Genomic DNA, 26,403 nt, shown 5'->3' with positions numbered 1-26,403 from the left:
ATAAAAGCATCTTACAATAAAAGCCGAGGTTTTTTTTCTTCACATGTAAAGCATCGCAAATAATAGGTAATCATGGTGGAAAGGTCAGTACAATAACTGATCCGAATTGCGGTTACAGAATTATAAACCTCATTTCATAATACAGATTTTTAGAGTCATATTAAGATAAACACTGTTTCCCAAAAGTTTAATATTGACTTTTTTTTTGATTATCATTCCATCATGTAAACAGTACTCTACTACATTGTACCTATCAGGCGCGTACGCAGGGGGGGGGGGTGGTTTGGGGGTTATACCCCCCCCCCTTTGGTATTTTTTTATGTGTGAAACCCCCCTAAAAATTCCCTAAACCCCCCCCCCCCTTTGGATTTTTTTTTTTTTTTTAATTATTTAAAACAAAAAAAAAAAGAAAAAAAAATTACCCCCATGGCTGACCTAAGAAAGGTGACCTTACCCCCCCCCCCCAACGAAGCAAAATGTCAAATTTTCAAATTTTGAGAACCAAAAAAAAAAAGTGTCCCCCCCCCCCCCCCCCCCCCCCCCCCCCCCCCCCCCCCCCCCCCCCCCCCCCCCCCCCCCCCACTGAGCGACTTTTTGGCCGGCGCGATTTTCAAATTTTCTGAGTCGTTGCGAAATTTTGGACCCGATTTTAACCCCCCCCCCCCCCCCCCTTGAAAAAATCCTGCGTACGCCACTGGTACCTATTATATGTGTATTAAGGAAAGATGTTTTTGAATTGTGGGCTGTCAGAAAAAAATAGGCTAGCCCCCTTTATTCTTTGAAAAGAGGTGTATCCAGTAGAAAAGTTCACGAGACAGTTCAATTTTCAAAAAGGGCTGTGTGTTAATAGGCTGATCACAGTGCATGCATATACATTCTGCCGTGCACGTCAGTGCACAGCAATAGCAAATCTATGCTGAGAAGCCATTTTTTCAACTTATGATTTAAAAAATTCAAAAACATGTAACAACATAATTTTTTCACAGATATTTCAGTCATTCTTTTAACCCACTATACTTAAAATCCTGTGGGTGTGGGTATTAGGGAAAGTATTTATTTTATTTTTTTAAAAAGGGATGTTTTTGACACCGCGCAATTGGGCCAGTGGGTGTGTGCAATCACCACGGACAATACTGCACTAAATATCCCGGCAGATTGGAAAAAAACTCCCCTGTAAAAAAATGGACTTGCCACCAATGTTTCATTCACTGGATTTCAATGACCTTACCATATATGGTACCTGTGACCTTTCCCTGGCTACCCCAGCAACAGGTACATCGGAATTTTGTTTCTACACGAAGTTACATTGAGTTGAATGAATTTTCAGAAAATGCTCATAAATCCGTAAATATTGCCCGATTTTCAAATCCTAAACTGGTTTTCAGTAGTTTAACATCCATAGTTTCTTGCCACCACATGCCCGATTTTTAATCCATCGAGTGAAACATTACTGGAAATTGCTGCGAAAGTTCAGCTCATCATTTTATTCAGCAAATGCAAGCATCTACAAAGCTCAAACTTTCTACAGTTGTTTTATATAGATCAGGAAGTTAGGTGAGAAGGAAAAAAAATATATAAACATTGTCTAATTTGCATAACGGTGTTGCGAATATGTAATTAGCTAATTATCAGCTCATTTGCATAATTAATTAGTTTTCATAAATCTTATTATATAAATGGATAGGGATTCATTAGTTGAAGCTTGCCACAAAGTTGTATCAAACAGACTCATTTAAAACTTGAGATATTGCATTTACGCATATTAATTAGCTGGACTTAGTCGTTTTTTGAACATTTCCAAACCTGCGGATTGGTGAAATTGAACAAAATGTGGTTTTTGTCAATCCGGTGCACCAAAATGCAACAAGTCTGGTTCTTGAATTTTATTTTTCATGCTTATTTCACTTTGGTTTCACAATACATATCATTTTTAAAGACCATGTAATACTCTATTATGTCAAAAACACCCTTAAACATGTAAAAAATCCATTTTTGCCATAATTTGCTATTTGCGGGCAGGTTTTTGAATGATTTTACGATATCTTCAAAAGACCATATCTCAGGAATGCCTTGACAGAATTTGAAAATTTTTGCAGCAAAATAAATATATCATTGATATCTTTATATGACACCAAAATAAGAGATGTCTTATGTGTATTATTTTTTTGAGTGCTCTACCTAGTGTTAAGAGTGAGAAATGAAAAATGAAAAAAGAAAAAGAGGTGTTAACAATGACGGCATTCAGACTTGTGTCTTGACTAGTTCATACAAATTCCTATAACCTGCTGAAAAATACGGAGGGGGTGTTTTCCATCTCCTTTTCCCTTTATAAGGTCTGTAACTCAGACGATCCAAAAAACTATTTTCAATGCTCACAATGGTTATGATGGTTCTTGTGCTGCTAATAATAAACTCTTCATTACAATCCCTTTGGGACCAATGCCTACTTTTCATGTTCATAGAACTGATCTGCACATCCAATCATCCCTCATTTAGCACAATTTCCAATTTCTAAATTTATATATTTGATTTTATATCATATTTTATTTAAAAATTACAATGTCACCTCTGTTTTACGGGTGAACGAGAAACGATCTAATCATGATGAATCTAATAACTGGCGTGCGACCATCAGTTCATGAAGGTGGGACTTTTACGTATGACTTTTCTTCCGATAATAACGGCACAAAAGAAAGAAAAAATCAATCAATCAAGAGTAGGGCTTCCCACGTATATTCCGCCCTCTCCGTTTGGGTGTAATCCATCCGAAGACAGCGATACCTGAGCAGCGTTTCATGAAAACGTCATAAGTACAAGTTCACCGACATCACATTGAAACGCGTGTTAAACTTAATACACGCACTTCAATTGGGATGTCGCTGAACTTGTACTTACGACGGTTTCGTGAGACGCTGCCCAGAAGCCTCATTCAGATGAACCAATAGCAATACAACATGGCTTTTTTTTTCTTCGCATATTCACTAAGGCCGTGAATTCAATTCCAATTCAATTCAATTTTATATTGTCCAATAATAACATGGAAATTTATTGTGGGATTTTACATATTGCGTTTACATTAAAATCATGTATAAAAAGACATCAAAAGCATGACATTGAAATACGAAATAAGTACATTCAAAATCGGTTAGAAATTGGAAAAACATAACATGACATTGACACAATGCACAAATATACATAGTAAAAAGGCCCCAAGATTTTCAACATAGCTTTAGTACACAATACCCCAATACCTTGCACCCCCATACTCCAGAAACTCATCCTAGCCGGAGAAACATAGAGAGAGAGAGAGAGAGAGAGAGAGAGAGAGAGGGGGTACATAGAGACAGAGACAGTGAGAAATAACGAGAGACGAAGATAGAGAGAGTGGAAGAGGAAGATATAAGAGAGAAAATAAAAGAGAGACAAACAAAGAGGAAAGAAAGAGATAGAGTAGATAGTGTAGAGAAAGAGAGAGAGAGAGGGGGGAGAGAGGGGGGAGAGAGGGAGAGAGAGAGAGAGAGAGGGGGAGAGGGGGGGGGGGGGGGGGGGGGGGGGGGGGGGGGGGGGAGGTGGAAGGGAAGGATCGAGAAGGAATCCCAACCCACAGTACGGGCAAACCCGAATTCAGAGATGATTGCACATAGTTCATAATACATACATACACTGGCTTTACTTAAAAAGTGATGATAGATGTGTGAGCTATTCCAAGTAAAAAACAGTTACATTCAATAATTTTGCTCTATTTTCTTCGTACATAAATTCTGCAGTGGGAACTCATCATTTTAATGATAATAATAAGAAGACACTGGAATATTGAAGACATGGATATTGCACATAGTGAGGACAGTTTTCCAGTCATTCATTGATGCATGTCAAGGAGATACAAACGACCAGTTTCGCAACGTACCAAACAGAATACACAGGTCCCCGCGAGGCGGCCGAACGCGAGCGATTCCACCCACCTGCCAAGACCGACCGCACCCCGAATAGACAGAGCGCGAATTGCAGACACCAGCCGCTACCGGGCTATGCAAGCTTTAATGTTTGCCCAGCCTAGCAACAACAAATGTGCGCAACCCACACCCCGCCCACCGAAACGCAATCACTCCTAACAGGACCACACGCATCCAGGTACCCCACGCGGACCCATGCACCCAACTCGAACACATTACTAAACTGGTCCATCGAAAAGAGGCGTCTCCTTGCACATAATAACAAAAGTTATTATAAGATGGGTAGAAGAATCCCTGCAATCTGATTGGTCAATTACCATGTAATTATTTTTTTTGTTTTGTAATATTCTTTATTGTATTCACTCAATAAATAATATTAATTCATACAAATTGTAATATATAACATATTGGAACCAATTACAGAGTACAAAATACAGTAATCTCAATTATATTGAATGAATTAATATTGTTATAACCCCCCCCCCCCCCCTCTATATTTTGTTCTGTAGTACTAGTATCTCTATTACATATTATAATTTATAACATATTGGAACAAAGTACAGACTACAATCAACTTAGTTATATCGAATGAATAAAGTTTATTTTTACTGGATACACGCGATATCGGCGAGCGATACCACCGATATCCTTCTTTTTTTAATAATTCTCTTTTCTTTTCTTTTTTAATAATTTTTTTTTTGGTGATAATTATTTGTTTTTCGTGTTTTTTTGATAATTATAATCTGTTTGGAAAAAAAAAATCAAATCATTCAAAGGTACCTTGTGCACACAATCCCTACCGACACACTCAAACCTGTGCATCATTTTGTATACATGTTGGTGATGAATATATGAATATATGAATATTATTACATGCAATTTGTTTGTTTACTCTTACGCTTACATGACTACGAACTTAGCAACACAGCACATTTCAACGAGTATGGAAAGTCAGAGTTTAATTGCCCAGAGTTTTAAAAGCCCAGCTCTCTAGACATAATATTTCTAAGGTCAAAATTTCAGGTGAACTATATTGATTGACACCAATTTAAGTTAACGTGTGTTGTTAAAGGCTCTAATGGCAAATGGATTGAAAGAATTCAAATAGCAGTTTGTCCTGCATTTTGCAGACTGGAGCCGTTTGCCTGATCTCATCCAGCAGAAACATGGATGAAGGGGGTGTTGGGGGTCCTTAATGATGTTCTCAACTTTCTTAAGAACACGGACAGAGCATGTATCATCTAGACTGAAATTTTCACCATGGGTAAGAGCATAGACGTATAGAGTAAGGGGATGGGTAAGAGGATATATTTTTTTTTCTTCTATTTCATACTTTCACCATCTCGACTCTATTTCATACTTTCACCATCTCGACTCTTTTCCATACTTTCACCATTTCGACTCTATTTCATACTTTCACCATCTCGACCCTATTTCATACTTTCACCATCTCGACTCTATTTCATACTTTCACCATCTCGACTCTATTTCATACTTTCACCATCTCGACTCTATTCCATACTTTCACCATCTCGACTCTATTTCATACTTTCACCATCTCGACTCTTTTCCATACTTTCACCATTTCGACTCTATTTCATACTTTCACCATCTCGACCCTATTTCATACTTTCACCATCTCGACTCTATTTCATACTTTCACCATCTCGACTTTATTTCATACTTTCACCATCTCGACTCTTTTCCATACTTTCACCATCTCGACTCTATTTCATACTTTCACCATCTCGACTCTATTTCATACTTTCACCATCTCGACTCTATTCCATCACGACTTTTCGACGCGTGTCGACGCTACAAAAACGAATTCACTGTCCAATCATCCTATATTTTGCAAAGAGGAAACAAAGAAAAGCAGAGAAAAACTACTAGATAGATATTCAACGATGGAAAAGGATCCAATCAAATCTCTGGAATTTGCCTTCGTTATATGCCATTGGTCGATTTTTCACACATGACCAATTGTCATCATCTCCAACCGTAATCTTTCGACCTAAATTGAGAGTGATCTTTAAACATCGTATTTGAGATTCAAATCCGACATCCGTGGACGAACAACTTATATATTATACGTATTATACAGCACCGATGTTGCGCATATAACGATACAAAGTTACGGAGTTGATAATAGAGTAGTAGACCTCAACAAGAGAGTTGGTGCTCTAGAAAAGTTGTTGATTAGTCATAAAGCTGAATGATAGTACCAAAAGTTTACATTATGCTCTGGAGCTATTGCATTTCTTTTCTCAGTATTCAGGTTTAAATCCTAATATAAATAAGACATAGATATTGTGTATCGGTTCCTTGAAAAAAAACTGTAAATATTGATTTACATCAGGTACATGGGACTGACATATCGTTGGTTAACGGGGGATTAATAAGGTATTTGGGAATAGACTTTGGTATTGATTTAGAAAAGCTTCCGGATTTCAACTACGACAGAATATTTAATAAACTAAAAAGGCAAATGATATCTTGGTCGAAACGTAACATTTCTGTTTTTAGTCGCGTGGTCTTAGGGAAATCAATGCTAGTTTCACAATTTACCCATTTATTTATGTCCATTCCTAACCCTTCTGAACATCTTTTAAAAGCAATAAATGTCTCTTTTTTAAAATTCATTTGGAAAGAGAAACCTGATAAGATTAACAGAAAACAGATGGGTTTTTCTTACGAAAATGGTGGATTGAAAATGGTTGATGTTGCACAATTTTCTAGAGCTTTGAAACTGAGGTTAAAATTGGAGGAAAGGGTATATTTTTAAAAGAGTGGTGGGATAAATATATTCAATTTTTAAACGATTTATCAGATGATCAAGGGCACATCTTAGTAAGAGAAGAGTGTGAAAAAAAAGTTTTCAATCAAAATACAGTTTATTCATTATTACACACTTTGTCAAATAATTAAATGCAAATACAAATCCCAATTGGAAAGTTGTAATATGAAGGTAAATGGACCATTATGCCCTGCATAATAATATTTCATGCTTGTTGAAAGATGAAAAAGGATGTAGACATATATATCAAATTATATTAAAAGAAAAGGACGAACATTTAAATAAATTATGTTATAGATGGCATGCAGATGATATATTATTTGATGATAAATATATGCAATATTATTACAGGGTTATGTTTCGCTAAACAACACATACAACAGTTCGGTACTTTCAGTACAGACTTTCGAATAGGATACTATATTTGAATAAAGATCTTGTGAAAATTAATATAATTCTAAATGAGAACTGTTCCCTTTGTGGAAGAGAAGAAGAAGATATGGTACACGATTTTTTTACTCCTGTAACGTGACCAAATTGATTTGGAGTTGTTTGACTGACTGGTTAAATATTGTAACACGCTATAGAATAAAACTGTCCTTAATACACGTTTTGTTAGGTTTATTGAAAAAAGAAATGATGCTTTAAACTGTATAATAATTTGGACTAAACAACAATAATATTTTTCTCGAATACAAAAGTCTGTACCGTCCTTTCGGACAATAAAACAATGTATCAGGAATAGTTACACAAATGAGAGGCAAGTTTGTATACTTGCTAACAAAACTGACAAATCAAGTTCGATAAAAAATTGATAAATTTTGAGACTGATTTTGATCGTTTAGTATGAGTATATTGTATTTCCGACATCATTTTCAGTCATGTTGTTGCATTCTTAATTTTTTTTCTTTCCCTAATATACATGTATGTTCTGTATATACAGTATTATCATCATTGTTATCAATATGCTACGGTTTCAATAATCGCTTATTGGTTGATATTCGTTATGTATATCTTATTCTGAACTATTATATGATATTCATTGGTACATGACTTGTATTCAAATATGTTATTTGGAGATTGATAACTCCTGGATTGATTTTCAATAAAATGGCCTGTTGGAGGGTCCAAAAATGGAGGAAAAAAAATAAAGCTGAATGATCCGTAAACGGCGTTGCGAATATAACGATGCGGCGTTATGGCGTTAAGTTGCGGCGTTACGGCGTAAATTGCGGATTTACGGCGTTATACTACGTGGTTACGAAAAAAAGACAAACTATACAATTATAAAGTAGATTCAATTTCCTTTCTATCAGTTCCGATTTAAACATCAACGGGTCAACACGAATACGTTCGATATGTCCAAGCGTCACGCTTGTTCACTATGCGATAGGACCTATAGTCGTAAGTTCGACATGAAGAGGCACGCACAGAATGTACATCCTGATATGAAAGATGATGGATACGAGACCGAAGATTCCAACGCTGGTGAAGAAGCTAGTGAAGATGATTTCTCCGAACCACCCTCTAAAAAGCAAAGAGTTGTAGAATCTAGCGATGAATCTGAAACAAGTGATTCAGAAAGTGAAGGAGAGGATGCATCGTCAAAGCTAGAGACACCTGACATGAACGAACCTGAAGACAACCTTGCTTATCAAGAATGGTTAGAACAGGCCATGACAAACACCGAGGACCTCAGGGACGAAAAATATCAAAAATATGTCTCCGACATATCCCACTATTTCCGAACTAGCGGGATAGTTTGCGACCGTCTTCATTAGACCGAAGTACGGAGTCAAATATCCAAATAGTTCGGAAATAGTGGGATATTTTGCAAACTAGACCGAGATATCTTGGGATATTATCCCGACCAACTATCCAGCTAATTTGCTACTTCGTTCAAATGAAGACGCAAATTGGCTGGATAGTTTGCGATCGGGATAGTTCAAATAGCTGGATATTTGGCAATCTCGAGATAGTACAGACACGCCTAATGAGACACCTACACCGCGAAGTAATACCTTATCCCATGGGTACCCTTTGGCGTTGGTAATCCCACCATGTTGGTCAGAATACCTTGGCAAACGTACTGGTGGCCGGGTCCTCTCTAAATCGCCACTGGCTACATCAATGTGTTTTCGTGAACATGACGTGGTTCTATTGCATTTTTAGCTCTGGACGTGATCAAGAAAGGGAGAATTTGATTAGACTTATGCAGATTGTAAAATTATGCCCATCAACATCATTTACGGTGAAGTGAGGGAAATACTCTGCTTTTAGCAACCATATAATAGTGCAGTGGCGGATCCAGGGGGGGGGGGGGGCCCGGGGGCCCGGGCCCCCCCCCCCCCCCCCTTGAGAAAAAAATCATGTAAAATCACGTGATTTTTACGATTTTTGGGGGTTGGGCCCCCCCCCCCCCCTGGCGCTCAAGGGGGGGTGCAAATTGAAATTTTTTTGAGGATCCAAAAAAAAAAATGTGCTCACTACCCCCCCCCCCCCCCCCCCACTGAGCGACTTTTCGGCCGTCGCGATTTTCAAATTTTCGGGAGCAAAAAAAAAAAAAAAGTTGGGCCCCCTCCCCTAAGAAATCCTGGATCCGCGCCTGTAATAGTGCATTTATTGATGTACCACACTCTGTTTAGTTTCATCTATATAAGTTCATTGTGTAAATTTTTTTTTTTACCGTTGTTATGTATCTCTTTGTATTCTTATTTGCTTTTGAGATCCAACCTAACACGTGAAAGAATGAAATAGAGTCGAGATAGTGAAAGTATGAAATAGAGTCGAGATGGTGAAAGCATGAAATAGAGTCGAGATGGTGAAAGTATCTAGAAATAGAGTCGAGATGGTGAAAGTATGAAATAGAGTCGAGATGGTGAAAGTATGAAATAGAGTCGAGATGGTGAAAGTATGAAATAGAGTCGAGATGGCGAAAGTATGAAATAGAGCAGGCGCGTAGCCAGGGGGGGCGTTGGGGGCGGTCGCTCCCCCCCCCCGAAAAAAACGCCGGCCAGAAAAAAAAAAGAGAGAGAAAGAGAAGAAAAAAGGAAGAGGACGTAGGAAGAAAAAGGGAAAAAGGAGTCGAGAACGGTACAACGAATCGTCTTCTCTCTCTAATAATTTGATAAAACGTCAAAGCTTCCGCGCTTCGCGCGTAAAGGGGGAAATTGAGTTCAAATTAAGGATTAAGTGGAGAACGGAACGATGAATCGTCTTCTTTCTCTAATAATTTAATGAAACTTCAAAGTTTCCGCGCTTTGCGCGGGAGGGGAGGAAACTGAATTCAGATAAGGATTAAGGGTAGAAAGGTACAATCATCTTCTTTGTCTAATAATACGTCAAAGCTTCCGCGCTATGCGCATGAGGGGCGGACTGAATTCAGACAAGGATTATGAGTCGAGAAAGGTACAAGAATCGTCTTCTTTCAAAGCTTCCGCGCTTCGCGCGAAGGGGGAAAACTCCCCCCTCCTTGCACCCACCCCCCTAGGGAGCGCGCTATGCGCGCTCTTTAAGTGATTCGCACGCTTCGCGTGCTCACTACCGCCCCCCCCCCCCTAAAATGAAATCCTGGCTACGCGCTTGAAATAGAGTCCAGATGGTGAAAGTATGAAATAGAGTCGAGATGGTGAAAGTATGAATAGAGTTACGGAGTGAATGATAGAGTGTTACTGTTAGACCTCAAAAAGACATTTGGGTGCTCTAGAAAAGTTGGTGATTAAGCATAGAGATGGATGATACGTCAAATGCGTTGTGGATATAACGATACGGCGTTACGGCGTATATTACGGCGTTTCGGCATGTTACGGCGCTAAACTACGAATTTACGGTGTGTATGTTTGCTGTACAATAATTATGTTAAGTTTTAAAAAAAAAATATTTACGAAGAAATAATACAATAATGTGACTTGGGTTCTATTTCTCTAGTTAAAAATGTTTCGTATATTTTATCTCTGTTCCCTAGTAACATGACGAAATTTTAATTCTTATCTTTGTATTCAAATCTATTTTGATGATGTTTTGAGAGAGTCCAAACATAGCCCTGAATATATCAAAGTGTTGCGTGAAAGTCCAAAGAACTCGGCGGTATAAACAGGTCGGAGTAAAACAAGCTTCATTTGTCGAAAGTCTGTTGAGAGTTTCATAAACTCAATACACGATCAATAAGAAACAACGGTACTATTGCTGAAAAGAGGTAATTCAAATACAAAAGAGACTAGACCTATACAAAATCAATACCCATTACATAATTAGGCTGCAATACGCTTCCTCGTGTTGCCATGCGAGGATCACAGTACGGGTATTTACCACTGATCTCTACGGAAAAATCTCTACGGATTTTTCCGTAGAGATCAGTGGTATTTACACGTTCCTTTATTTAGTTGATCGAACAATAGATATTGATCCAACCTACAACAGCGTTGTACACGTTCCTTAGAAAGTCAAACACAAAGTATACCTGGGAAGGCATGACATTATTTTTTCCCGTATTTGTTACGCGGCAGAATAATTACCCTTTTTACCTGAGCTGAGACTATCAGCGCATACCATACCAAAACAAGACCGTACGAAAGTACATCAACCAGGCCAGGGAGATGAACTTTAACTCACATGCCCTGCATCAACCATGCCGGTTGATCCTAGTTTTTCCTTCATTTATATGCAAAAACTGAAGGTATGTTTAATTCCGTGCTATTATTCTCATGAGTGTATGTTATGCTAGGATTGTACGTGTATCTTTAATGTTTTTGAGGTTTGTAGGACAAATTTGGGCCTCTTTTGAAGTTTGGATAGTGGTAAAACTAAAGGTCCGTATTGGTATTGGTATTGGTTTTGACTGTGCTTGCGGTACTTGTGAAAGTGATTGATAATTTGTAAAATAATTCTTGGTTATATACTTCAAGGAAGTGTAAGAGATGCTGAAATGTCTCATGATAGTTTACAAGTTATCTGGAGACGTTCATTATTGTTTTGGTGTTATATTTCATAAATTCGGGATGACACGTGAGACCTATATTTCTTACGCTATTTTAGGACTTCAGTGAATTGTAGTACTTATACGTACATATTATATAGCGGAGGGATATTTTTAGACGCCAGGTTTAGTGATTCGCCTTACGGTTAGTCTTGTTTATGTCGCCCTAGGTAATATCGAGTTATTTGAAAAGGGGATTTTTGTAATGTGATTTATAGTATGCTGAATGGAGTTTTTATGTAATTCAGAAATGAGACAAAACAACACATTTTATTTTGCTTAAAGAAGACACTATTAATTAGAGTATAGAAGTGAAATGAATAGTTCGAATGTGGATCTTTACTTCTAGTTGCTTTACACTATAGTCTTAAACTGAAATACACCCTTGTAGGTCATGTACTTACTCTAGTTTGCTTACAAAGAATGTAATCTAAGGAAAAAGGAACAATATGGGTTTTTGAATCAATAGTCATTCTTTGTTTATTTTTGTTTCTTTACAGGATTCACACGATTGTTGAATGTGCTTTACAGCGCCACAACTATTAAAGGGAAGCTATTCAAGTCACGCCTCCTGTGTGGTTATTATAACAACGTGGAAGTTTATACACGGTCTTATAACAATACCGGTAGAAAGGAAGTCAAAGAGTCAAAATTCCATAGACACTCAAGTACGAAAAAATTTGTGTACAAAACCTATGGCCGTCCCGGAACTCACTGCTATAACTACTTTTGCGCCCCCCCCCCCCATGCGTACGCTCCTGTTAGTAGCGGTCTGTGACCTATCCAGACGTAGAATATCAGAGCACTTTTAGTACTAGTTCGAAGACTCTTTTCGATCTTAACACGAAACTGAGCACTCTGAACTAGAAAAGGATGGATATCGTTGCTCTGAAAGGCCTAGGCATTGGATTGCTCTTTGTGATAGCATTTGTTGGAGGATTAATACCACTATGCTGTATAAGATCCCATTCGCGAGGAATGGCAGAAAGCGCTATCACAAGACGTGTTATCAGTCTACTAAACTCAGTCGCGGCTGGAATATTCTTGAGCATCGCACTCGTTCATCTCCTTCCAGATGTGAGGATGATTTTCGACAAGGCGCTGAACATCACTCACGGCGGTGAAGTAGAAGGGGGCGGAATGGCCATGGGTTTCGACTGGACTGGCTTCACGGCTGGTGTGGGCTTCCTGTTCGTTGTGTTCGTGGAACAGTTGGTGATGTGGTGCCTGGAGAGCTCAGAGAGAACTGATAATACCGCATCTGACACATCTCACCCGGTTAAGCCCACAACCGGAGAATCGGACACCGATGGCCATGGCGACTACGGGGCGCTGCGTCAACAATCGCCTTCAGAGTGTCAAAGCGAAGCATCGATTACCGTCCTCCAGCCTCTCACTTCTTTCCGAGCCATCGTCCTCCTTTTTTCACTCTCCTTACACGGCCTCTTCGAAGGGCTAGCCCTTGGTCTTCAGCTTGAGGAGCAGGACACCATAGACCTGTTGATTGCCATCTCTATCCATAAGGGCATCGAGAGTTTCACCGTTCTCCTTCGGTTCGCTCAACTACCAGGACGACATGTTCTCAAGTGGAGTTGCCTCATCATCTTCTCTCTCACGTCCCCAATCGGCATCGGTATCGGCATTCCACTCGCTGATCCGTCCGTCGACGCTGATGCTCTATTAGTCAATGGCATCCTACAAGGTTTAGCCACTGGGACATTTATGTTTGTGACGTTTGTGGAACTTCTCCCTGCTGAATTAGCGGGGAAAGGTGATCGGCTGCTGAAATATACTTGTCTAATAGCCGGATTTGGACTAATGTGTGTTTTGACGAAGATTTAAGCGCTTCATGCCATTATTACATTTCAGTACATTATCAACATTAGCATACTATACAATCATTCATGCTATTTTCGCATATATTGTATTTAATTGTATATTAATGAATTTGACATGTCCAGAACAACCTTGTCTTTCAATTTGTTTGCTAACGAATTTACTAATCAAGACCGAGACATCTTACTCAGAACGATTAACTCTCAATTACGAGTAGTTGCTGACTGGATCAAGGCAATTAAATTGTCATCGAAATTACAAATGAAATAAAATTATATGCTATTTAGTTATATTATTGATAACTTACCAAGAAATATTGGACTTGATAATACTATTAAACACGATGTCTCTTATACGAAGTTCCTTGGAATAATAGTAGATGATAAACTTTCATGGAAGCTGCATGTTAATTATGTTTTTAAAATATTCTCTAAAAATAAATTGGTATTCTGAACAAGGAAAAATTGTATTTCCATCTCGTATACTGCTTAAATTGTAGTCGAATTTAGTACTTGCTTGGTTGGATTATGGACTCCTCGCATATGGGGCGCCTGTGGAAATACTCATGTACCCACCTCAGAAAAATAAAATTTCCTGTGGAAATACTCAACTTGATAGAAAGAAAGCAGTGTGAATCACATGTTACGCCAATTTCTGCGCTCATACTCATGAACTCTTTGACGCAAATAATGTTTTGAAGATACACGACTTAATTTCTTATAACCTCGGTATGATCATGTACACACTTCAGACAAATCAAATTTCCTCGAGTTCTCTTTTAATGTCCATTTTGATGACGAAAATCCCAAATTGCGTATAAATCGAATGTGCCAAAAATGGGAAACTTCTGCTTTTGAACGTCAATATAACGTGATGGTCTTTTCTAGTGAAAATGACAATGTTTCTTGTTAAAAATTCGGCGACACTTTTTACACACATACTGTTTTAGTAAGCTCAAGTACAGTATTAAAGGAATGATAAAGAAAAGACTTGCTTAATTTCCAGTCAAACCTTAGGTGCGCAGACACGGGGTTCCCATACCTTGCCCAATAGAAATTTCAAGTCATGTTAGTTATTATTTCTAGTACTCTTGTGTCAAATATTTGTAGTAGATCAGATTAATGATAATGCATTTACAAATATGCTTGACATGTTTCGTTTTTAACTGAGCCTAGGTAACGTTTATTTTTTTCTCCTCTGATGTTCTTCCACACTTACATAATATCGATGAAATCGGTCACAAATTATTTTTCACCTTGTCCCAGAACTCAACCTTCTCTTCAAGTGTTTCCCTCAACAACGATTTTTTTTTAACAGTCATATCTGTTTACAAAATTTCCTAATAAAATAACCCAGTCAGGTACCTGAGAAAACTGTATTTTTTGTTCTCCCTCTTTGACACCTGCTCATTATTTAAAGATAATCAATATTCTATTAGGCTTGTATACTCTTTTTGTGTGTGCTTTTAACACATTTTTGTATAATGTGTCCCTGGCCGTAACCCTTTTAAAGACAGAAATTATTAAGGGCTAAATTGATCATATGTATGTATATTGATCAAAATAACATTTTGCTTCTAAACCTGCATTGTTTTACTAACATGCAATGTCTCTGAAAACAATATACATGGGTAGAAACTTTCTTGGAAAGTTGACAAATTGCCAATTTAGTTTTGAACCCTTTAATGTGTTGCCCTTTTAAGGATTTTTAAAACATACTTTGCTGCCTTTAATTCCTGGCATCAAATACAATATGGTCATTCAACGAGCAAGGACACATCGTGTGCAGAATTTGTTACCTGTTCTACTCATGCATCTGGTAATCTTTTCTAGGGATCAGAAGCAGAAGTTATAAAGCCTAAACACAAATAGTGGAATGACCGTCTCGAAAGGGTTACTTGGTTCTGCGTACGCGTTTTGCTTATTAAAAAAAAATCATTGATGCTGACGTGCAAGCGGATTAGTTAGGTATTAAATTTGAAATGAAATTCTAGTGCCGGCTTCATATCGTGATCCTTTTGGTGTATTGTTGTTGTGGAAGGTATATGATAATGCGATGAGAAAGACTGGATTATTTTAAAGAGTACGTTATTTTCATAATACAATATGAAAGACATTTGCATGCACCAATCGGTGGGGTTACAAAACCTATCCTAACATCATGATTTATAAGCAATATATCGAAGAGCAATTTTTAAAATGTAAGATAACTGAAATGTACTACTTCTACCCCTAGACAGATATAAGTAAATCTACCCAGTCGTTACTTGCAATAGAACGACTGAATAGTATACACGACGGCAAAGACTGTTGAGAAATCGAGCTAATGGCCATTTCAGTTTCCTCTTCATTTCGAATCATGTTATAAGTCATAATATTAATATTCGCAAATTTTAACAGGGGACAATGAAATTGCCTTAGGTTGTTTTTTTGATAGTTTGATTTAATTAGTATTTTGCGACCGTGATCATACATTTTTTCACCATTCATAATAAAGGGGAACAGAGAGAAAGAGAGAGAGAGGAAGAGAGAGAGAGAGAGGAAGAGAGAGATAGAGAGAGGAAGGGAGAGAGGGAGAGAGAGGAAGAGAGAGAGAGAAGAGAGAGAGAGAGGAAGAGAGAGATAGAGAGAGGAAGGGAGAGAGAGAGAGAGAGGAAGAGAGAGAGAGGAAGAGAGAGAGGAAGAGAGAGAGAGGGAGAGAAAGAGAGAGAGGAAGAGAGAGAGAGAGAGAGAATGAATGGACGTCAGGCCATGACAAACACCGAGGACCTCAGGGACGAAAAATATCAAAAATATATTTCCGATGGAATGGATGAAGACGAAGCTAAAGAAAAGGCTCACGTGAAAGTTCTATGGGGCGTCAAACGCAGCTTTTTCGATCTTTACTCCAACTTCTTGCAGCAGAACGTGTACCTTGGAAGCACTGACATCAATCACATACACATTCCTTTATTTAGTTGATCGAACAATAGATATTGATCCAACCTATACAACGGCGTTGTAAACATTCCTCAGAAAGTCTAACTCAAAGTATAGAAAGAAAATCAAAGAGTCAAAATTCCACAGACACGCATGTTAAAAGTTAGTTCCAAAAAGAAAATACCTATCCACTATTCAAAACTTCAATAATTTCTAAAAATCTTTAAGTAAAATTCAAAAATGTCAAAATTGACATAGAACCATGTGTTGGAAGTCTGTTTTTATCGAGAAAAAAATACAAGTCCAAAATGAAAACCAAAAGAAATCACTAAGTAAAATTCATTAAGTCTAAATGCCATAGACACACGTGTTAAAAGTCAATTTTTATCGAAAACACAAGTTCACGAGACAGTTCAATTTTCAAAAGGGCTTTGTGTTAAGAGTGAGAAATGAAAAATGAAAAAAGAAAAAGAGGTGTTAACAATGACTGCATTCACACTTGTGTCTTGACAAGTTCATACAAATTCCTATAACCTGCTGAAAAATACGGAGGGGGTGTTTTCCATTTCCTTTTCCCTTTATAAGGTCTGTAACTCAGACAATCCAAAACTATTTTCAATGCTCTCAATGGTCATGATTTTTCTTGCGCTGCTTATAATAAACTCCTCATTATTAAACTCCCATTGGGACCAACGCCTACTTTTCATGTTCATAGAACTGATCTGCATATAACCCCTCATTTAGCACATGAGGACAATTTCCAAATTTATATATTTGATTTTATATCATATTTTGTTTAAAAATTACGATGTCATCTCTGGTTTACGGGTCGACGAGAAACCATCTAATCATGATGAATCTAATAACTGGCGTGCGACCATCAGTTCATGAAGGTTGGACTTTTACGCAGGCGCGGATCCAGGGGGGGGGGCCGAGCGGGCCTTGCCCCCCCCCCCCCCGCAAAAAAAAAGGAGACAGAGAGAGGGAAAAGAAGGGAAAGGGAAAGAGGAGAGAAAGGGGAAAAAAGAAGACGAAGAAGAAAGGAAAAGAGGGATGAAGGAGATCGGGGAGGTGGGGCAAAAGGACTTGCCTCCCAGGCTGTTGCCTCCCCCCAATCAAAAATAAAAATAGAAGGAAGGAAAGGAAAGATAAAAAAAGAAGAGGAGATAAAGGGAAGGAAAAAAGAGGAAGAAGAAAACAAAAGAAGGGGATATCAGTTGCAATTTTCCCGCCAACAGATTGTGGAGCGGGGTGGGGCCAAAATGACCTTGCCCTCCTCCAGCAAACATAAAAGAGAAAGAAGGAAGGGAAGGGAAAGGAAAAGAGGAGAGACAGGGAAAGAAAAAGAAAGAGAATGAAGAAAGGTAAGGGATATCAGTTGCAATTTTCCCGCCAACAAGGTGTAGATCGGGGGGGGGGGGGGAAATAAAATTCAAACGTGGTTTATTTCTAATTCCATAACGGTGATTTACAACTAATGCTGAAATGACATAATTTTAAGTATATTATACATTTTTTATGCGTTTGTTGGAAAATGACAAACTCCTAAATTTACAGCCAGGCAAGGAAATGCTTCTTGAGATGCCTACATTTCAGGGCTCGCGGAATGGCGGGGATCGGGATTCTCGAACCCCCCACCCCCCCCCCCCCCCACCACCCACTTTTTTGAAAAAGTATATTAAAGAGAAAAGGAAAGAAAGAGAGCAAGAAAGAAGAAAAAATAGTTAACTGCCAGTGTCACATTATAATGAGGTATCAAAATATGCTCATCTGACCATGATTAAATGCCTAAAACCCCGAGGGCTCTGCCCTCTGGATTCCACCTAGGGCCCTAAGGCGGGCCCTTAGATGCTCATCTGTTGGTAATTTAATGCCTAAAGCCCCTGATTTCTGTGGGCTTTGCCGCCTGGACCCCACGCCAAATAGTTTCCTGCCAGTGTCACAAAATAATAAGGTATCAAAAAATGCTCATCTGACCGTAATTAAACACCTAAAACCCCTGAACTTCCGGGGGCTCTGCCCCCTGGACCCGACAAAGAGCCCTAAGACGGGCGCCTTGATACTCATCTGACCGTAATTGAGTGCCTAAAACCCTTGGGCTTCCGGGGGCTCCGACCCCTGAACCCCACGCCAATTAGTAACCTGCCAGTGTCACAATTAGGTATCAAAATAATGCTTATCTGACCGTAATTAAATGTCTAAAACCCCTGAACTTCGGGGGCTCTGCCCCTGGACCCCGCCGAGGGCACTAAGGCGGACCCCTGAGTGCTAATCTGACCGTAAATTATTGCCTTAAACCCCTGAGCTTCCGGGGCGGACAAGGTATCAACATATTCATCTGACCGCAGGCGCGTAGCCAGGGGGGCGGTGGGGTGGTCCCCCAAAAAATGCCGGCCAAAAAAAGAGAGGAGTGAAAAGGAAAAGGGAGTAGACAAAGAACATTTTGAAATTCAGACAAGGATTAAGAGTCGAAAACGTTACAACGATTCGTCTTCTTTCTCTAATAATTTAATGAAACGTAAAATCTTCCGCGCTTCGCGCGAAAGGGGAACCTGAATTTAGACGAAGATTAAGAGTCGATAACGACACAACGAATCGTCTTCTTTCTCTAATGATTTAATGAAACGTAAAAGCTTCTGCGTGAGGAGGGGGGGGGGGAACATAATTCAGACGAGGATTATTTTTGGGAACGGTACAACGAATCGTCTATCTCTAATAATTTATTGAAATGTCAAAGCTTCCGTGCTTCGCGAAGGACGGAGGGGGAAATCTCGTCCCTCCCTGCACCCACCCCCCCCCCCCCAATTACATCACTGCTGGTCACCATTACGTACCAATATTTGGATTGCATAATTTCAAATTTGGGCCCCCCCCCCCCCCCAAGAAATCCTGGATCCGCGCCTGGGCGGGCGTCTGGTTGCTTACTTACAAGCATTTATGCTTTTTAAGCAGTCAGGTAAAATAACCACCTAATAGCCATCAATGACGTGGGAGATAAAGTAATACCATATGGCACTTGTGTTTAAAGGAGAGTATGTTTCTGTGGCCAAGAAAAGTTCTATCTATATGTAAATGAGACAAAATGTGAAGGTATAGAAAATCCACATTTTTAATCACGAGTTAAATTATATGTTGATATGTGTATATAATTTAACTCGTGATTAAAAATTTGGATTTTCTATACCTTCAAATTTTGTCTCATTTACATGGGAGATAAAATAATACCATATGGCACTTGTGTTTAAAGGAGAGTATGTTTCTGTGGCCAAGAAAATTTCTATCTATAATTATGTAAATGAGACAAAATGTGAAGGTATAGAAAATCCACATTTTTAATCACGAGTTAAATTATATGTTGATATGTGTATGTGTTTTTACGCGTAGATCATAATCAAAATATTATACACGGTTCAGCATTTGCTCAAAAAGCTATATAGACCATGATTAAGGAACAACGTACCATAACTCGACTGTCTCCAATAACATTGATAGCGGCTTCGGAGAGGATCTCCTAGTAAATCTATACACGACTTTTTGTTAGCAATGGAATCCAATGACCGGGGTAATATGTAAGGCGTTTAGACACATAGGAGCTCTATACAAACGTGACTATTATCTTTAAACTTGAAATCCATTTTACATAACCCAAGAAAAATTGTCAGACAAAATCCATTAAACTATAACTCCAAAGCCTGTGCCTAAATTAAAAACTTTAAAAACACCCACTAGTAGATAGAAACGCACTCTCTTGAATGTTATCATTATTTTTGTAATTAGATTATCCAAAAACTCTGTGGAAACAACATTTCCCATACGATGAGGTAGAGTAATTGAGTGCCTAAAACCCTTGGGCTTCCAAGGGCTCCGACCCCTGAACCCCACGCCAATTAGGGACCTGCCAGTGTCACAATTAGGTATCAAAATAATGCTCATCTGACCGTAATTAAATGCCTAAAACCCCTGAACTTCCGGGGCTCTGCCCTCTGGACCCCGCCTAGGGCCCTAAGGCGGACTCCTGAGTGCTAATCTGACCGTAAATATTATTATTGCCTTAAACCCCTGACCTTCCGGGGGCGGACAAGGTATCAACATACATCTGACCGCAGGCGCGTAGCCAGGGGGGCAGTATGGTCCCCCAAAAACCGCCGGCCAAAAAAATAGAGGAGTAAAAAGGAAGAGGACGTATGAAGAAAAGGGTGTAGACAAAGAACATTTTTGATATTCAGACAAGGATTAAGAGTCGAGAACGTTACAACGATTGGTATTCTTTCTCTAAAAAATCTTTCGCGCTTCGCGCGGGAGGGGGGAAACTGAATTTAGACGAAGATTAGGAGTCGATAACACGACACAACGAATTGTCTTCTTTCTCTAATGATTGAATGAAACGTTAAAGCTTCCGCGCGAGGGGGGGGGGCATAATTCAGACGAGGATTATTTTTGGGAACGGTAAAACGAATCGTCTTCTTTCTCTAATAATTTATTGAAATGTCAAAGCTTCGCGGAAGAGGGTGGGTGGAAACACGCCCCTCCCTGCACCCACCCCCTAATTACATCACTGCTGGTCACCATTATGTACCAATATTTGGCTCGCATAATTTCAAATTTGGCCCCCCCCCCCCCCCCCCCCTAAGAAATCCTGGATCCGCGCCTGCTTTTACGTATGACTTTTCTTCCGAAAATAACGGCACAAAAGAGAGAAAAAAATCAATCAATCAAGATTAGGGCTTCCCACGTATATTCCGCCCTCTCCGTTTGCGAGCAATCCATCCGAAAACAGCGATACCTGGGCAGCGTTTCATGAAAATGTCATAGGTACAAGTTCACCGACATCACATTGAAACGCGTGTTAAACTTAATACACGCACTTCAATTGGGATGTCGCTGAACTTGTACTTACGACGGTTTCGTGAGACGCTGCCCAGAAGCCTCATTCAGATGAACCAATAGCAATACAACGTGGCTTTTTTTCTTCGCATATTCACTACGGCCGTGAATTCAATTCCAATTCAATTCAATTTTATATTGTCCAATAATAACATGGAAATTCATTGTGGGATTTTACATATTGCGTTTACATTAAAATCATGTATAAAAAGACATCAAAAGCATGACATTGAAATACGAAATAAGTACATTCAAAATCGGTTAGAAATTTAAAAAACATAACATGACATCGAAACAATGCACACATACACATAGTAAAAAGGCCCCAAGATTTTCAACATAGCTTTAGTACACAATACCCCGATACCTTGCACCCCCATAGTCCATACTCCAGAAACTCATCCTAGCCGGAGGAACATAGAGAGAGAGAGAGAGAGAGAGGGGGGGTACATAGAGACAGAGACAGTGAGAAATAACGAGAGACGAAGATAGAGAGAGTGGAAGAGGAAGATATAAGAGAGAAAATAAAAGAGAGAGAGACAAACAAAGAGGAAAGAAAGAGATAGAGTAGAGAGTGTAAAGAGAGAGAGAGGGGGGAGAGAGAGAGGGGGAGAGAGAGAGGGGGGGGGGAGAGGGGGGAGATGGGGGGGGGGGGGGAGGTGGAAGGGAAGGATCGAGAAGGAATCCCAACCCACAGTACGGGCAAACCCGAATTCAGAGATGATTGCACATAGTTCATAATACATACATACACTGGCTTTACTTAAAAAGTGATGATAGATGTGTGAGCTATTCCAAGTAAAAACAGTTACATTCAATAATTTTGCTCTATTTTCTTCGTACATAAATTCTGCAGTGGGAACTCATCATTTTAATGATAATAATACGAAGACACTGGAATATTAAAGACATGGATATTGCACATAGTGAGGACAGGTTTCCAGTCATTCATTGATGCATGTCAAGGAGATACAAACGACCAGTTTCGCATGGTATCCAAACAGAATGCACAGGTCCCCACGAGGCGGCCGAACGCGAGCGATTCCACCCACCTGCCAAGACCGACCGCACCCCGAATAGACAGAGCACCCAACTCGAACACATTACTAAACTGGTCCATCGAAAAGAGGCGTCTCCTTGCACATAATAACAAAAGTTAGTATAAGATGGGTAGAAGAATCCCAGCAATCTGATTGGTCAATTACCATGTAATTATTTTTACTGGATACACGCGATATCGGCGGACAAATTCCCCCTCCCCTCAATTTATTAGTAGCCAGTGGCGTACGCATTTTTTCAAGGGGGGGGGGGGTAACATTTTGAAATCGGGCCAAAAAAACGACTCGGCCAGCCGCTGAATAAGCGGAGTGGGGGGGGGGGGGGGGGGGGGGGTAAGAGGACACAATTTTTTTAATTTTTTTTTTTTTTTTTTTTTTTTGGGGGGGGGGGGGTGTCCCAAAAAATCGCAACGACTCAACCAGCCACTGAATAAGTGGGGGGATGGGTAAGAGGATACTTTTTTTTTTGTCTCAAAGTTTGGAAATTTGCGAGTAGTTATAGCAGTGAGTTCCGGGATGGCCATAGGTTTTGTACTCGAATTTTTTCGCACTTATACTATTTCTAATTGACTCGTGTACATTAACTTGATGGTGAAAGTATGAAATAGAGTCGAGATGGTGAAAGTATGAATAGAGTTACGGAGTTAATGATAGAGTGTTACTGTTAGACCTCAAAAAGACATTTGGGTGCTCTAGAAAAGTTGGTGATTAAGCATAGAGATCGATGATACGTCAAATGCGTTGTGGATATAACGATACGGCGTTACGGTGTTTCATTACGCCGTTACGGCATGTTACGGCGCTAAACTACGAATTTACGGTGTATATGTTTGCTGTACAATAATTATGTTAACTTTAAAAAAAAATATATTTACGATGAAATAATACAATAATGTGACTTGGGTTCTATTTCTCTAGTTAAAAATGTTTCGTATATTTTATCTCTGTTCCCTATTAACATGACTAAATTGCAATTCTTATCTTTGTATTCAAATCTATTTTGATGATGTTTTGAGAGAGTCCAAACATAGCCCTGAATATATCAAAGTGTTGCGTGAAAGTCCAAAGAACTCGGCGGTATAAACAGGTCGGAGTAAAACAAGCTTTATTTGTCGAAAGTCTGTTGAGAGGTTCATAAACTCAATACACGAGTTCCGTCCCGGAACTCACTGCTATAACTACTTTTGCGCCCCCCCCCCCCCCCCCCATGCGTACGCTCCTGTTAGTAGCGGTCTGTGACCTATCCAGACGTAGATTATAAGAGCACTTTTAGTACTAATTGGCGAATCACAGGACCCGCAGCGCAGTAAAACTGTTTCTCTGTTTCTGCTACGTTTCAGGTATACGCGTGCGTTGCTCAATATAATGAAGGTGTATATCATATAAACAGGATCAATATGGTAAAAAGGACTCCTTCTTTTACAGCTAGCTAGCCTAAACTAATTCCTCACTTGAACTAAATTTTTCGATGCAAATTCGAAGACTCTTTTCGATCTTAACACGAAACTGAGCACTCTGAACTAGAAAAGGATGGATATCGTTGCTCTGAAAGGCCTAGGCATTGGATTGCTCTTTGTGATAGCATTTGTTGGAGGATTAATACCACTATGCTGTATAAGATCCCATTCGCGAGGAATGGCAGAAAGCGCTATCACAAGACGTGTTATCAGTCTACTAAACTCAGCCGCGGCTGGAATATTCTTGAGCATCGCACTCGTTCATCTCCTTCCAGATGTGAGGATGATTTTCGACAAGGCGCTGAACATCACTCACGGAGGTGAAGTAGAAGGGGGCGGAATGGCCATGGGTTTCGACTGGACTGGCTTCACGGCTGGTGTGGGCTTCCTGTTCGTTGTGTTCGTGGAACAGTTGATGGTGTGGTGCCTGGAGAGCTCAGAGAGAACTGATTATACCGCATCTGACACATCTCACCTGGTTAAGCCCACAACCGGAGAATCGGACACCGATGGCCATGGCGACTACGGGGCGTTGCGTGAACGATCGCCTTCAGAGTGTCAAAGCGAAGCATCGGTTACCGTCCAACGAGGCCTGGACAACCTCCAGCCTCTCACTTCTTTCCGAGCCATCGTCCTCCTTGTTTCACTCTCCTTACACGGCCTCTTCGAAGGGCTAGCTCTTGGTCTTCAGCTTGAGGAGCAGGACACCATAGACCTGTTGATTGCCATCTCTATCCATAAGGGCATCGAGAGTTTCACCGTTCTCCTTCGGTTCGCTCAACTACCAGGACGAGATGTTCTCAAGTGGAGTTGCCTCATCATCTTCTCTCTCACGTCCCCAATCGGCATCGGTATCGGCATTTCACTCGCTGATCCGTCCGTCGACGCTGATGGTCTATTAGTCAATGGCATCCTACAAGGTTTAGCCACTGGGACATTTATGTTTGTGACGTTTGTGGAACTTCTCCCTGCTGAATTAGCGGGGAAAGGTGATCGGCTGCTGAAATATACTTGTCTAATAGCTGGATTTGGACTAATGTGTGTTTTGACGCAGATTTAAGCGCTTCATGCCATTATTACATTTCAGTACATTATCAACATTAGCATACTATACAATCATTCATGCTATTTTCGCATATATTGTATTTTATTGTAATGAATCTGACATGTCCAGAACAACACTGTCTTTCATTTTGTTTGCTGACGACTTAGGTGCACAGACATGGAGTTTCCATATCTTAGCCAATATAAATTTTGAGTCATGTTAGTAATTATTTTAAAGACTCTCGTGTTAGGTATTTGTCTTAGATCAAATTAATGAAAATGCTTGAAAAATATGCTTGAAATGTTTCGTATTTAACTGAGCCTGGGTAACGTTTAAATATTTTGCTAGTCATATGACTGTGATCCTGCTTTGTCATATGATATAAACGGAAATTAGAGAAACGATAACACTTCCCTCGAACGTGAATAAAGTTAAAGAAAAAGTTGAGTTATGTCATGCGATTGCATTGTGAAAGAAACGATGTGGAATCGATCAGAAAAGGTTGATCATGTAGCAAATAAGTATTGGTGTGTACTACAAGGTTCCAGGCTGGAATCAAAATATTAAGAAATTTTGCCCAGTCTTTGTAAAAGTAACAAACACTGTACACAGAGAGAGATATATGGGACTACACAAACATGTGGCTTAAAAATGTGGTCCTCACTTTGCTAATCGGAAGAATAGTGGTCCTCACTGTTACATGTCATATTTGAAATATGAAATATGAAATATGAAATTTTAAGAGCCATGCATTCAGGGAACATTTTTCTTCCACACTTGCATAAAAACGATGAAAACGGTCACAAATTATTTTCCCCCTATTCCCATAACTCAACCTTCTCTTTAATTGTTTCCCTTAACAACAAAAATAGACTCTTTTAAAGGATTCATATTTGTTTACACAGCTTCTGAATAAAATAACCCAGTCAGGTACGTGAAAAAACTGTATTCCCGTTCTATCACTTTGACACATGCTCGTTAGTTAAAATATAATCAATGTTCTATACGGTTTGCATATCCTTTTTGTATGTGTTTTTAACTCAATGTTACGATGCCTGGCCTTAACCCTTTAAAGGCAAGAATCTTAAGGGCTAAATTGATCACATGTCCTTTTTCCGATTGGCAACAATAATATTTTGCTTTTCAACCTACATTGTTTTACTAACATGCAATGTCTCTGAAAACAATATACACGGGTAGAACCTTTCTTGGAAAGTTGACAAATTGTCAATTTAGTTTTGAACCCTTTAACGTGTTGCCCATTTAAGGATGTTTAAAGCATACTTTGTTGCCTTTAATTCCTGGTATCAAATACAATATGGTCATGCAACGAGCAAGGACACATCGTGTGCAGAATTTGTTACCTGTTCTACTCATGCATCTGGTAATCTTTTCTAGGGATCAGAAGCAGAAGTTATAAAGCCTAAACACAAATAGTGGAATGACCGTCTCGAAAGGGTTACTTGGTTTTACGCGTTTT

The 26,403-nt window shown here is 39.4% G+C and overlaps 1 protein-coding gene across 4 annotated transcripts in view; it reads left to right on the top strand.

Annotated features, from left to right (window-relative positions):
- LOC590181 (zinc transporter ZIP1-like) overlaps window positions 1-25,668 on the top strand; it is a 27,205-nt gene extending 1,537 nt beyond the window's left edge. Inside the window, exons 1-3 of one of the 4 annotated variants that reach the window (XM_030998706.1) lie at window positions 11,171-11,425; window positions 12,226-12,597; window positions 23,951-25,668. In XM_030998706.1, the coding sequence (XP_030854566.1) occupies window positions 23,952-24,938 (987 nt within the window). In that variant the 5' untranslated portion in view covers window positions 11,171-11,425; window positions 12,226-12,597; window position 23,951 and the 3' untranslated portion in view covers window positions 24,939-25,668. Of the gene's footprint in view, window positions 1-11,170; window positions 11,426-12,225; window positions 15,554-23,600; window positions 23,700-23,895 lie in introns of those variants that run through there. The other 3 variants (XM_030998707.1, XM_789794.3, XM_030998708.1) reach the window with 3 other exon arrangements.
- Window positions 25,669-26,403: the final 735 nt, after the last annotated feature.

Source organism: Strongylocentrotus purpuratus, unplaced genomic scaffold, assembly GCF_000002235.5.
Source record: "Strongylocentrotus purpuratus isolate Spur 01 unplaced genomic scaffold, Spur_5.0 spur5_scaffold_5, whole genome shotgun sequence".
NCBI lineage: Eukaryota > Metazoa > Echinodermata > Echinoidea > Camarodonta > Strongylocentrotidae > Strongylocentrotus > Strongylocentrotus purpuratus.
Note: the sequence above shows the minus strand (reverse complement) of the source record. Positions and strands in the feature narration are given on the sequence as shown.